We start from the raw sequence: 14,449 nt of genomic DNA, 5'->3' as shown, positions 1-14,449 counted from the left end.
AAAAGCTCTAAAATAGTAGGTTGAATTTCTCCTTGGAACTGCCTAAGCAAATCTGGTAACCAATGCATATTTTCCAGACATCAGTTTGCAGCAGCCCTCTTCAAGGTACATAAATAACTGGTTAAAATGGTGACAGATGGCTGGAGAGATGGCTTAGCACTTAAGGTGTTTGCCTGTGAAGCCTAAGGACCCAGGACCCACATAAGCCAGATGTGGCGCATGTGTCTGGAGCTCATTTGCAGTGGCTGGAGGCCCTGGTGTGCCCATCCATTCTCTCTCTCTCTCTCTCAAATAAAATAAAATAAAAATACTTTAAAATGGTGGCAGACACTTTATTGTTTAAAATAATTTAATGATCATGTAATTTTTTTTTATTTTTGTTTTCATTTTTATTTACTTGAGAGTGACAGAGAGAGAGAGGCAGAGACACAGAGAGAGAATGGGCGCGCCAGGGCTTCCAGGCACTGCAAATGAACTCCAGACACGTGCGCCCCCTTGTGCATCCGGCTAACGTGGGTCCTGGGGAATCAAGCCTCAAACCGGGGTCCTTAGGCTTCACAGGCAAGCGCTTAACCACTACGCCATCTCTCCAGCCCATGATCATGTAATTATTTTTAAACTTCTATTTTTTTAATATCTTTTGTATTTTATTTGCAAGAAGAGAGAGACAGACAGACAGAGAGAATGGGAGCACCACTTTGTGCATCTGGTTTTATGTGGGTACCCATTCTCTTTCTTTCTCTCTCTGCTGGACAACCCAGTCTAGCTGGCCTGTGAATTCCAGATTCCCCTGGCCCTGCCTCACATTGCCATAGATGTGCTTAGGCCACAGACATGTGCACTACTTTGCATCTATCTTTACATGGGTCCAGGGAATTAAACTCAGGTCAGGAGGCTTGTGGAACAAGCACTTTTAACCACTGAGCCATATCCCTAGCTCCACAAATATTTTTCTTGCAAGAAGTCGTGTTAGAGAAAAGACTGCTGGAAATTCAAATTTAACATTCTGTCATCTTGTTAAAACTTCAGAGCCTCTGTTGCCTGAGTAGGAACTCCAGAACTGACAGCATTTCACAGCCCTCGTCACCGAGCAGGCCACCCAGGGTTCAGACGGCAGTGGATACTGGGAAGACCCAAGACTCAGCAGTACAAGAAAAGAAGCCAACTGCCTAGCACAGGTGAGTCATCTCTATTGCATCTGCCAGGGTCCAGGAAATTTTACAGAGCAAGGGGCTGATTAAAGATGAGTGCTGCTGGGGCTGGAGAAGTGGCTTAGTGGTTAAGTGCTTGCCTGTGAAGCCTAAGGACTCTGGTTCAAGGCTCAATTCCCCAGGACCCATGTTAGCCAGATGCACAAGGCAGCACACGCATCTGAAGTTCGTTTGCAGTGGCTGGAGGCCCTAGTGCGCCCATTCTCTCTCTCTCTCTGCTGCTCTCAAATAAATAAATAAATATTTTTTTAAAGAAAGGTGAGTGCTGCTCTCGCTGCTAGTCATAGAACTTCCTCCTCCAGGGAGATGGCAACAGCCGCTAAGGAGACTCAGAACCCATCAAAGCAGAAAATCAGAGGCTGCTCAGAGCTCAACATTAAAGGAGGCTTATAACATGTCCTCCAAGGCTCAAGGAACATTGTGGAAGATGGAGTGGAGGAAAGAAAGTAAGAGCTACAGGGTGGGGAGGTGAATTCTGAGGCATTGTCCCCCTACAGAGACTGACGGGTGCATTCATGGCCCCAGACTGAATACCAGTAACCACACTGAAGATGGCCCTTAAGTGGAATGGGAGTGGGGAAGAGAGAAAATAATAGTATAAACTGATAGAAATAATGGTCTCAATTAGGGGGTAGAGGTGATAGCACATCCTTTAATAGCAACACTCAAGAAACAGAGGTAGGAGGACTGCTGTGAGTTCAAGGCTAGCCTGGGATTACAGAGTGAGTTCCAGCACACCTTGGGACAGAGTGAGACCTTACCTTGAAAGCAACAACAAAAGTTCTCAATTAAGTTGGGCATGGTGGTGCACACCTTTCATCCCAACACTCACGAGGCAGAGAGGTAGGAGGTTTTCTGTGAGTTCGAGGCCACCCCGAGACTATAGAGTGAATTCCAGGTCAGTCTGGGCTAAAGCAAGACCCAACCTTGAAAAACCAAACAACAAAAAAGTTCTCAATTAGTAAAAAAAAAAGTACTACTTCATTCTTACCAGATTCACTGCCTATAAGTGACTAATAACATAATGATTTCTAACCTAAAGAAGAAAGCATTATACACTTGATAAAATATAGGAAAATTTTCTATTATTTTACACTGAGGAATAAGAACTTGTGTTCAGCTTTCAGGTATGTCTCACTGAAGAGAAGAACTGCTGTGATGGAGCAGCCATTAGAACCAGAAAATGCACCTGACATTGAGAAACAACATTCCACAACAACAAAAACTTACATTTTATCTAAGTACTTGTTTACATCTTCATCCTTTTCATAATCCTTACATAGCTGGGCAACCAGAGCCCCATAGGTGAGTACAAAAAGATCTTTGTTCTGGAAGAGAAAATTTTTGGTCTTATGTTATTTGCAAAATCATGGCAATACATATTACTGTACTTTTAAAAATCTATGCATTGGACTGGAGAGATGGTTTAGTAGTTAAGGCACTTGCCTGTAAAGCCTAAGGACCTAGGTTCAATTCCCCAGTACCCACACAAGCCAAATGCACGAGTTGGTACATGCATCTGGAGTTTGTTTGTAGTAGCTGGAGGCCCTGGCATGCCCATTCTCTCTCCCTTCGTATGTATGTATGTATGTATGTATGTGTGTGTGTATATGTATATATCTTTCTGTCTCTCTCTCAGATAAATAAATGCATTGAAGTTGGGTGTGGTGGTACAAGCTTTTAATCCCAGCACTTGGGAGGCAGAGGTAGGAGGATCGGCAAGACTTCAAAGTCACCCTGAGACTACATAGTGAATTCCAAATCAACCTGGGCTAGAGGGAAACCCTAACTCGCAAAACCAAATAAAATAAAATAAAATGTATGCATGGAATCAACCTCAGATCATCTGCTCATTTCTCCCATCCTCCTATTGCAACAATTTTTGATCTTGAGATCAAATTGTACTTATTTTTGATGAATTGCTAGGGATGGAGAAGAGCTGTGAAATAAATAAAAGGACATCCTTGTACGCATTTGCTTATACTATATAACTTGCTTTTTGTTTTCATAGAGGAAGGCTGTTCAACTCACGAACTTCTAATACAAATTTGTATTGTTCTGGAATAGTCTGTGATTTATATAGTTGCTTTCATTTGGATGGAGTGACTGGGTGGGACTTCCCATAAATCTGCACACTCTCTAATGAGCCCACATCTGCCAAAGAGACCTTCAGAGTGAACTCAAATGAAGAAGCCAGTGTGGGGGAATTATTTTTTCCTCTTTTACTTAAAGAAAAAAAGGAGAATTATTAGCTCCTTTCTTTATATATGTCCAAAATACGTTCCATTTGTAGAGTGAATTACAAAACAGGAATTAAAATTGAGGCCAACTTAGGCTCGCCCAGCCAGTCAGCAATCTCCAGAGCCATCATGGTCTCTCTGGCTCAGGCCTCCACTCTGACACAGCATGTGTCCTATCCTCGAGGCAGGTTGAGGAAGGGTACTGCCTGAAGTAGAGAGGGGTGGGAGGTAGGACCAGTGTTGAGAACAACCTTACTTAATCTTGGATTTCCATGAGAAACCATATGCCTCCTAGGTTGGAAGACGTCTATTTGCCTGTACCATCAGATGTCTTGGGTAGCTTCATTTGTGGGGGAGGCAAAAGCCTGTTAATATGAGGGGGGTATTTTTTTTTAAGTATAGCCAAAAATGGCCTTAAAGCCTAGTGAAATGGTTTAGTCAATAAAATGGCTTCTATAAAATCTTACAAAAAGTTTGATGTGGAACTTTTGGCTTACTGCCACAGTGTTTCTCTGGGGACGTCTAAGGAAGATGTGCAGGTTTGTGTGATGTCAAGTATACATCTTCACTCAGGTAGCATATTTATTAGCACAAAATAAATTTTGAAGAAAAAGAAGCTAAATATTAGCTGGAATATATGGGCATGATTAATGTGAAAAATATAAATGAGGCAATGAATGTATATGAAATATGCATGCTATATAACGTAAAAAATTCAAATATACGAAGGTAATGAGTATTTTATACTTTTGCTAGGAAATATGGGATGTTCAGAAATGACATGAACAAAAGTAAGATTAAACATAACACTGGGGTCACATGTATTCAATTTTATTTTTGCTCTTTTTTAAATACTGTATTTATTTATTTGAGAGAGAAAGATAGAAAGGCAGATAGACGGGAATGAGAAATGGACACACTGGGCCTCCAGGCCCTGCAAACAAACTCCAGATGCATGTACCACCTTGTGCATCTGGGTACTGGGGATTGCCTTAGGCTTCGCAGGCATTCACCTTAATTGCTAGGCCATCTCTCCAACCCTGTTCTTATTTAAGTTTTCCAAGAACTTCATCATAGATCATAAGAAATCCCTGTAAATTATAAATTATAAATGAAATACATATGCAACATATAAGGAACCACAGCAGAAAGCAAAGTACCGCTATGAATAGAAACAAGAAAAGTTAAAAGAAAAAGATAGAGAGACAGTGTGTTTGTTGCCACTAGCAGTATAAGAATTTGAAAAAGAAGAGTGGAGAGATTGTTGCCTACCTCTATGCCACAGCCTGAGCATGGGCCGATCCTCCCTCTCTCTTTCTTTCTCTCTCAACATATATTACTATGCCTAGAAAAATACACTTCCACCTGAGTTTCAGGTTCAATTTCTGAAAGGTCCATTGCTTATCCTACTTCATAATTATACTTTGAACTACATAGCTGGTTGTGTCTCAAATCCATACTACTGAGCCCAAGAAATGTCAACATAAATCTTTATGGTTTTTAAAACAACTAAGGTAATCATTTTCATATGCAAAAAATAGAACTAAATTATTTCTAGAGATTTTGGTTATATCAAGGTAGAAATATTTTAATTGGCATATTTATATATATTATGATTTAGGTACAATATGAATTATGTACTAAATGTTTGGGGCATTTGAAAGTCCCATAGCAAGGCAAATCAAGATTCCAAAATGCCAGAGGGGCATCTGTAGGCATCAACCTGTGGTGTGCCAGTTCCAGCAAATCACCATAATCTTAAACACACAAGGCTGAAATTACTTAATTACCTCAAGTGCTCATCTGTCTCCTGAAGTAATTAGCACAGTTTTAAGCATAAGGAGTAGTTTTCTCATTTGTGATATCTAAATAACTGAAGCTGTAAAGTTAAAAAGAATATTTTCTAAATGAAATCAACAAAATATTGTTTTAAAAATAATTGAATTTGAGTAATATAAAAAGGTTAATAACACAGATAAAATATAAACATATTTAGGCCTGGTATGGTGGTGCATGCCTTTAATCCCAGCACTTGGGAGGCAAAGGTAGGAGTATCGCTGTGAGTTGGAGGTCACACTGAGACTACATAGTGAGTTCTAGGCCAGTCTGGATTAGAGCAAGACTGTACCTTGAAAAACAAAGCAAAACAAGATGCACGTGCATGTGCACGTGCACACACACACACACACACACACACACACTTAATACTAGGGCATGTAGTTTAAAGGCAATCTTTTGACACCTACAGTTTAGATGATCTCATTTGTATTCAATTTTAAACATTGGCTATTTTATATACATTTCATTTGCAATTTCATGTAGCATATAATCAATCAGAAAACAGTACTAAAATCAGTATAAAGACTCAATTATTCTGCTGCAGTATGTATGAGATAATAAATTGTATTCATTCCCAGAGGTGTCATTTATTATCTACTCCACTAAACATTCTCTTTGTTCCAGTGAAATATTCTACTTGTAGTATCTCTTTACAAAATAACTAAAAATCACTCATGGAAGCATTTTCCATGACACAGAAAAAGACCTCTGTATAAAAAAGCTCTTACTATTTTATGGTAGTCTGGTCTTCTGTGTGCAGGGCGAGACATCGTGTCAGTAGATGAAGGATGTGGTCTTCAGTTTGTTTTCTTCTGTCTGTGCCTCAGAGACGCCTCAGTCCTTTGTTTACTGCAAGTTGCTCCTTGCTTTGCTCTTTGCTGAAGTAAAGAAAGAAAAACAAAAACCATGAACCACCAGACGGTCTTGTATCTACGCAACCTGCCACTGAGCAAGCAACTGCTTCACTCTTAACCTAGGCCCATAAAAGCTGAAAGTGTGAAGTCAGATCAGAAGCACCAAGACACTAAAAATTCTCTAGCCCCAGGGAGTTCAAGAGTGGTGTTTTGTTCTCATGCCAAGGCATGGTTTTAAAATCACAAACAGAAACCTTTTCAATCCAAGATAGATCTAAATGTTAGCATCATTCAGTCTTGTATTGATTGTCCTATGAATCAGAGAGAAAGGATCAGCACTCTGTAGGCACTAAATTTCGGGTTCAAGCCTCATCAGATGAGTTTCACATTGGCCTCTGAGCACTCTGCCCCCATCTAGTGTGATTACAACATTCCAGTATATTTGGCATTCATTGCTTTACTTTCCATAAGCAGCAATCAGCAATTTTAAGGAGTGAGTACAGATGATATTTTCTTACTGAACTGTTGGTCAAAATGGGTGCTGTACAGTTTAATAATGTATAACGATTCTGGCAGAGAATCTAAGTCCTAAGCTTTCTTTTGATAGTTCCTGAAGTATCGAAGGCTCTCTTTATTTATGCAGAAGTACAGATATTTAAAGTTCAAATATGAAATCTCATCTTGACAAGTGCAGGGTGCAGAGGATCAAAGTCATTCCAGAAATAGGAGCATAAAATTCAGTTTAAAAGGCAGCTTTCTGCTTATTGCAACTTGAGACAATTACTCCTATTTGTTCTGCCATATTCTTGCCATAAAGTGATAGAGGAGTCCTTTGAAGAAGAGTGTGGTGCAGTTGAAAGAGCGGAGTGGGGATGGGAAGGCTCAGACTAAGCTGCAGTATTGCTGATCACTGGCTAGGTGGCCACTTTATTGCTCCATGGCTCAGTTTCCACATCTGTGAGATGGCATCAGAAATACCCACCTCACAGAATAATTGTGAGTATCAAAGAGATAGTATGTGCTATAAAACACATTATAATGCACCATATAAAAACTAATTACTGCAGGCTATTATGGTAAGTGGATAAACTGAATAGAATTCTATGTAATTTGAGGTATTTCCACAAGTATCCATGTTCTAGTCTCAAGGAAATCAGTTTTGCTCAGTTGTGGGGTGTGCAGGACTTTTCAGGAACAGATTGGTAACAACTTGTGTTTCTATAAATTGCACAGTTTACAACATGTTTTTCATTGTCTTTATCTCATTTTTTCTATTTTTTTGTTTATTTTTATGTATTTATTTGATAGCGACAGAGAAAGAGGCAGAGAGAGAATGGGTACGCCAGGGCCTTCAGCCACTGCAAACGAACTCCAGACACATGCGCCCCCTTGTGCATCTGGCTAACGTGGGACCTGGGGAACCGAGCCTCGAACCGGAGTCCTTAGGCTTCACCGGCAAGCGCTTAACTGCTAAGCCATCTCTCCAGCCCTTTATCTCATTTTAATTTGAGCTTTGTGTGTTATATATAGTTTTGGGTAATGTCACTTGTAAGCAGCAATTTAAAACACTTCATAGGTGGGATTAAACCAGCTCTGGTGGGCTGGAGAGATGGCTTAGCAGTTAAGGCGAAGCCTAAGGACTCAGGTTTGATTCTCCAGATCCCACGTATGCCAGATGCAAAAAGTGGCACATGCATCTGGAGTTTGTTTGCAGTGGCTAGAATCCCTGGCATTCCCATTTTCGCCCCCCCCCACCCCCGCTCTCTCTCTCTTTCTCTGTGTCTCAAATAAATTAAAAAAATTTAAAAACAATCTTTAAAAAAAAAAAAAACAGCTCTGGTGAGGTCTGGTGAGGTATCAAAAAGCATGTCCCAAACTACCTGGGTCCTGAGCTTGACTCTTCTATGTGTGGCTAATTTCCTTCTTCTTGCCACACAATTCTGGTTCTTATTGGCAAAACCTCAGAAGAGAAGGTAACATTGTGTATGCCATTATTGGGTTGTGGGGATAAAATGGATAAAAATTTTAGCATAGTTCCTAGCACGTGGTAAGCACTCATTCTTGTCTATTTAAAATATTTTGCTGTTTTTATTTATGTGGTTTGTGTTTTTGCTTTACTATCTTTTTGGCTTTGCTTAATATCTCCTTTTCTATAAATACTCCCTTTTTATTTCCTCTATGTTATGAACTATCTATACATTTCACATATGTTCTTTCAGTCATTATATTTAAACATTTTTATGACTTCATTGAGATGTAATTGATGAGCAGGGTGATGAGTGTGTTTATTTATGCACCATCAAATTAACCAATGTAATTAATATTTCCAGCACATCTGTTCTATATTTAGCTATTTGTGCATACAATAATTATAGGGCCAAATAACAGCTAAGTTATTTACATCTACCCTGTGACCCAGGGGTCATATGCTGAACCATCTTCTTACCTAACTTGTACCTAATGTGTTAGTATTTCTCTGCCCTGAACCAGCCACATCCAGGTTGCAGACATGTAGGAACAGCCTCCATGGCCCAAACTGACTAGAATTACTTGAACAGCCAATCCTAAGTGTGCCCTATGTTCTGCCTTGTCTTTTCCACAGAAACTCCAATAAAAGTCTGTTCTAGGCTTTCTCTTCCTCCTTCCACCTTCTGACCCAATCTTCTGCTTCCTCCTCTGACCCTGCCTGGTATGGCATGCTCTCATGTCTTGGGAAAAGATGAGGAATGAAGCCTTCTTTCAATGGCATTGGCATTTTTTCTGTCATCAGTAAGACACTTTCACAAATTCAAACTCTCTGGGCAGGAGCTGGTAACTCCCAAGTGATTTCTCATGGTCCTTTGCAAACCCTCTCCCCTTCCTTCTTATACCTTCTCCCCTACTGTCTAGTCAAGTCTATTTTCTGTCAGTATAGATTCATATTTTCTAGAGTTATATGTAAATGGAATCATACATATTTGCTTTCTGAATTCATCCAGAAAAAATATAGCTCATCCATATTATTATATATAGATAGTTTTATCATTCAATATTGCTGAGTAGTATTTACTTACATGGATATCACGGTTTGTTAATTCATTCATCTGGTGATGGCCATTTGGGTTATTTTCCATTTATAGCTATTATAAAGAAAGTTTCTATGGATATTCAGGCACAAGCATTCATATAGACATATGATTGCATTTATCTGGGATAAATAACTAGGAAATAAGTGACTGCTATATGGCAGGTATATGTAAGGGTTTTAAGAAAATGACAGCTTTCCAAAGGGCGTGGTCTCACTTGACACTCACCATCTGTGCATGGGAATTCCACGTGTTATACATCCTTACCAATATTGGGTATAGTTCATCTTTAAAAAAAATTGTTTCTGATAATTTTATACATGTATATAATGTATTTTAATCATTCACTCCCATTACCTTCTCTGTCTCCCTCCCACTGAGCCCCTTCTACTTTCCTAACTAGTCCCATTTTTACTTTGATGTCTTTTTTGTGATCCATTGATTCTAATTAGGGTTAATTGAATGAGCATAGGCAGGGAATTATTTACCAGAGCATAGGCAATTTACCAGTGGCTACTACACTGAAGAAAACAGCTTCCTGTCTCCAGCAGCCATTAACTACCAATAAAGCCAGGCGTGGTAGCGCATGCCTTTAATTCCAGCACTTGGAAGACAGAGAGGTAGGGAAGATCACTCTGAGTTCAAGGCCAGCCTGAGACTACATAGTGAATTCCAGGACAGCTTGGGACAAAAGTGAGACCCTACCTTGAAAAACAACAACAACAAAACTACCGGTAACTGCTGGGGGGGAGGGGGGCGCTTCACAAGCCCTTACCTCCATGGTATGGTTTTAGTTTTAATCACTTAATAGATATGTAGTGGCAGCTTATTATAATATTATTTGCATTGGCTGTGTTTTTTTAATAAAGTAGTAGTTTAAATAACTAACAAAGAAAACTTAAAATACATAGTGTGCTTGTCATTTTATGCTTGCACGTCTTTCCTTAAGGTCCATTTTTCTTCTTAGTGAAATATATCCTTAAGTAATCCTCATAATTAGCTTCTGGGAGCAGTTGAGAGGTAAATTCTCTTAGTCTTCATGTGTTTCAATTTTGCTTTGTCTTGAATGATGCCTCACAGATACTAAACATCCTAAAGATGTGAGAAATGTGCTGTCAGCCCATCGTCATTCTTCTATGAATTGTTTGTCCTTTCTTTCTGGATACTTTTAAGGTTATCCTTGTTTTCCAAATTCTTCAGTTTTTCTCTGATGTGCCTAGATAGGAGCTCAACTTTATACTATCAGAACAATGAATATTCTCTTGATGTGAGAACTTTACATTGATTCCATGTTCAACTATGTCTCTTCAAGTATTGTTTCTCGACCTATCAGTTTTTCTTTTAGATTTCTTATTAGATTGTGGAGTTGTTTAATCTATTTTCTCTTTCCCTTAGCTGCTTAAAAATATATTTTGCATTGGACTTTGAGTAAATTTCTCAGTACTCTGTTCTAATTCACTAGGTAGATATTTTAACCATGTCCAGTTGAAATTTGAGAGATCTCAAATTTGTAAGTTTAACTAAACATAGGCAAATTCTCTTTATATAGAAGTTGCACAATACATCTTTACTGAATAAATATTAAAAATACCTTAAATGCTTGTAATTTAAATTTTACCTGTAGTCGTGTAACTTTATTAAAAATAGTCACATTTTCATATAATCAAAAGCTACCATCTTAGCAAATTTATAATTTAACTTTTGAAGCAACATATGTTGTCAACATAAGCAGATTTTAAATGTTATGCACACTTGGAATGTTCTTGTTGTGATTTGGCTTTGAAGGTCCCCAGGCTTCTTCAGGTTATAGCTTTTCCTGTTAGCTCTAATTTTTGGATTAATATTTGGTAGTTTCCATTGCTATGCATCTTGTAATTTTATGGCTATAGAATCCCGGTCTAATACAAAGTTTAGAGTGTCTTTGTTTTGCTTGCAAATGCTCTGTTTGCTGGCATTGAGGATTTTGTGTTATACAAAGCATCACAAAGGCAATTTGCTTTGCCAACAAGCTATGCTCTTCTGAATAAGAAACCTTAGAAAGTTTTTCCCTTTATTCATATCAGGTGAGAACTTAGACTCCCTCAATTTCTTCCAACTATAATCTGATGTAAATTTATTTATTAGCTCAGGATTCACAAGGTACGGAAAGGAAGAGTCTAGAATCCTTTAAACATATAAGGATGTTGGGCCACTTGACACAACCAGTTAAACCAGTAAGAGCCCATAAAATGTCCACAGCTGCTGGTGGCTGGCGATCAGAAAGGGCCACAGGCTGATCCATGCCGGAGCCTCCCAGGATGAGTCCCACTCTCCAGGACATTGTGTCTTCTCTGCAGAGAAGCGGTACGTTTGTCAATTCTTTGATCGCGGCTTTGACTATCTGTGGGCAACAACTCTTCTCTTCGTTCACGTTCAGCTGCCCCTGTCAAGTGGGGAAAAATTTCTATTACGGTTCAGCTTTTCTTGTGATTCCTGCGTTGATCCTTCTGATTGCTGGCTACGCTCTGAGGAGCCAGGTGTGGTCGATTTCCAGTGAATACTGCTGCAGCTGTGCCCCTCGGCACCGGAGAGTCACCCCCCTGGAGCGCAGGCTGGCATGCCTCAGGTTCCTGGGCATCACCGGGAGGGCGCTTGTTGCTCCGCTCACGTGGCTGGCGGTGACCCTGCTAACAGGTACCTACTACGAGTGTGCAGCAAGTGAGTTTGTATCTGTGGACCAGTACCCGATGTTCAGTAACGTCACTGACAGCAAACGAGAAGAAATCCTGGCTGGATTCCCATGCTACAAGGAAGCTCCTTCTGATGTGGACCCAGTACGAGAGGAAGTAGCCCTTCTGCACAGATACCAGTCGCAAGTAAGTCTTATCTCTTCTGTCATACTCTCCCATATCTAGTGCAGGTACTGGACATGTTTCACATTTCTGCTGCTTCCCTTGGAGTCGGCTGACAGAACACAGTGAGTTCTACTGAGCATGTAGTTAAGATACTGGAAGTCAGCAGACATGTTTCAGGCCTATTGCTTTGCCACTTAGTAAACTTGCAAAATTTTGATTGAGCTGTATAACTAATTCGTGCTTCACTTTCCTCAGCTGTGAAATGAGGATATTGATAATATTTACTACATAAAATTATTCTGAAGATTAAATGAGCTAAATGCTCACTACTATATCTAGAATCTATATTAAGATGATAAAATTTAGATATTATTACACTATTAGAATATTACTATATTATGAATTACATTTTCTGCATGTTTTCATATATGCCTTCTTATATATTACAATCTCATCCAAAGTTAAAGGAAGCCAAATTATGTTTTCAAAATTTCCAGTCATAATTCTAAATTTAATGTCCATGGACAGGTTTGTATTAAAGGGGGAGGTGGAGTAGGAGGAAAGCAAAAATTGCTACACTTATTGGTTCAATTTTAGAAGTGCAAGTTTGCATTTTGTCAGGCAAGTCCTCATCAAGTTCTTCAAGACATTCAGGGAAAACATACTTTTAGACCATTGAAATACAGTAAAAACAATGTTACATTTTGTACTACTTATTGCAAGGGCACACATGATTTTTAACCTACAGTCTTTAAGTTATTACAGTTACCATCAAGACAGAGAATACTGAAGTGCTGCAATATGCCCCAACGTAAGGAAGTTAGAAATTCCATTAGGTTTTGCTTTGTCATAATTTTCTTACACTAGCTATAAAGCTCAGGCAGAGGAGCATGTGAAGATAAGTGATGTCAAAAAGTCAAAGGACCAACTATATCTTTCAAAGATGCTTTTGTAAAGGAAAACTAAAACCGTAACACATCATGGTAAGACTTTCATAAGGTCAAAATAAAATGTTGGGCTGGAGAAATGGTTCAACGGTTAAGGCACTTGCCCACAAATCCTAAGGACCTGAGTTCAATTCCCCAGTGCCCACATGGGGCCATTTGCACAAACTGGCACATGCATCTGAAGTTTGTTTGTAGTAGCTAGAAGCCCTAGAACATCCATTCTCTTTCTCTCTGTGCGTGTCTCTCTCTCTCCCTTGCAAATAAATAAAATATTTTTGAAGCATGTCATTCAATGTGTACATAGGCATTTTTATAACCCTTAGTACAATTATTGTTAGATATACTTTGACTATTTGTAGCAAAATTTTCAGAGCTTTAGATATTTATCATATGCAATACTGTGTGGCTTTTTGACATCTCAACTCTATCTATCCCTCATAATAGGTATCATTAACCTCATTTTACAGATGTGTAAACAAAAGCTCTATGAATTTGTATAACTTATAGAAATTCATAAAACTAACAAATAGATGATCAAATTATTCAAGGGTCATACTGTCTCCATTTCATCAGGCCTCCCTCTGCAACCACCCTGAGTTCAATCTCATTTGAGCAGTATATATTTCTTTCAGTTGGAATTTGCTGTTTGACAGCAAGATCACATTATGTTATAAACTCTTCTCTGCACATGTCTCATTTTCAAATATTTTCCTGATGATCTACCTTCTACACATATGCCAAAAGTGTCTTTCTAATAGATACAACTTACATGGTGAGCTTCTCCCTATATAAAGTTCCTCAAGTGGTCTTATACTAAGCTATCCAGAGTCTCAGGTACAAGATACAAGGGTCTTCAGCATCTTCTTCTTGGCCCCTTTTCCACATGACTTCTATGGCTGTGTGAATAGAAATGTCATAGGGTTCTCCCAAGTTTTAATTCTCTTATTTTCCTGTCTTCTTCTCTTGTTAGGATACTGCCTAGCTTCTTGGATTTGGTGAACTTATTTTTTCTAAATCATTTAGGACTGGGCATCATTTCTTCTAGGAAATAGACCCTCTTTGCTCTTCTCCCTCAAATGAGGACATTTCTTCTACATCATGTTTCTTCAGGTGCTGTGCTTTTTTTTTTATATCTTTCTTGGCTCACTCATTCATCTACCTTTTCACACTTAAAGTATTAGAATAAATCTCTACCCGAGTTTCCATTAGTAAGCACCATTACTATATGTGGTAGGAAGTTAATATGGTAGTTAATAAATGATAGTCAACAAATGTATGGACATATGTGATGGCCTGCACCACTATTCTGGCCTCTATTCAGTTAAATTTTGATGACTAGTATGTTTTAGTCTCTATAGAGCATAACTATCTCACCATACAAGTGAATGGTAAGACTCAGAAAGACCTTCACTGGCCAAGTGATAGCTACATATGGTTAGCTTTCCTAAACATGTATAGC

At 38.9% G+C, this 14,449-nt stretch overlaps 2 protein-coding genes across 2 annotated transcripts in view; one reads left to right on the top strand and one right to left on the bottom strand.

Annotated features, from left to right (window-relative positions):
* Nucleotides 1–6,451, bottom strand: part of Trappc3l (trafficking protein particle complex subunit 3L) — a 56,157-nt gene extending 49,706 nt beyond the window's left edge. The window contains exons 1-3 of the mRNA XM_004660652.2: nucleotides 6,399–6,451; nucleotides 6,019–6,168; nucleotides 2,442–2,539 (exon numbers count right to left, since the gene is read on the bottom strand). Of these exons, the coding sequence (XP_004660709.1) occupies nucleotides 2,442–2,539; nucleotides 6,019–6,060 (140 nt within the window). The 5' untranslated portion in view covers nucleotides 6,061–6,168; nucleotides 6,399–6,451. The remainder of the gene's footprint in view (nucleotides 1–2,441; nucleotides 2,540–6,018; nucleotides 6,169–6,398) is intronic.
* The window catches only part of Calhm4 (calcium homeostasis modulator family member 4), a 41,919-nt gene that overhangs the window by 25,727 nt on the left and 1,743 nt on the right, over nucleotides 1–14,449 (top strand). Inside the window, exons 2-4 of the mRNA XM_045154700.1 lie at nucleotides 1,030–1,178; nucleotides 2,332–2,516; nucleotides 11,334–12,064. Coding sequence (XP_045010635.1) covers nucleotides 11,489–12,064 — 576 coding nt within the window. The 5' untranslated portion in view covers nucleotides 1,030–1,178; nucleotides 2,332–2,516; nucleotides 11,334–11,488. The remainder of the gene's footprint in view (nucleotides 1–1,029; nucleotides 1,179–2,331; nucleotides 2,517–11,333; nucleotides 12,065–14,449) is intronic.

The sequence above is a fragment of the Jaculus jaculus genome, chromosome 7 (assembly GCF_020740685.1).
Source record: "Jaculus jaculus isolate mJacJac1 chromosome 7, mJacJac1.mat.Y.cur, whole genome shotgun sequence".
Taxonomy (NCBI): domain Eukaryota; kingdom Metazoa; phylum Chordata; class Mammalia; order Rodentia; family Dipodidae; genus Jaculus; species Jaculus jaculus.
Note: the sequence above shows the minus strand (reverse complement) of the source record. Positions and strands in the feature narration are given on the sequence as shown.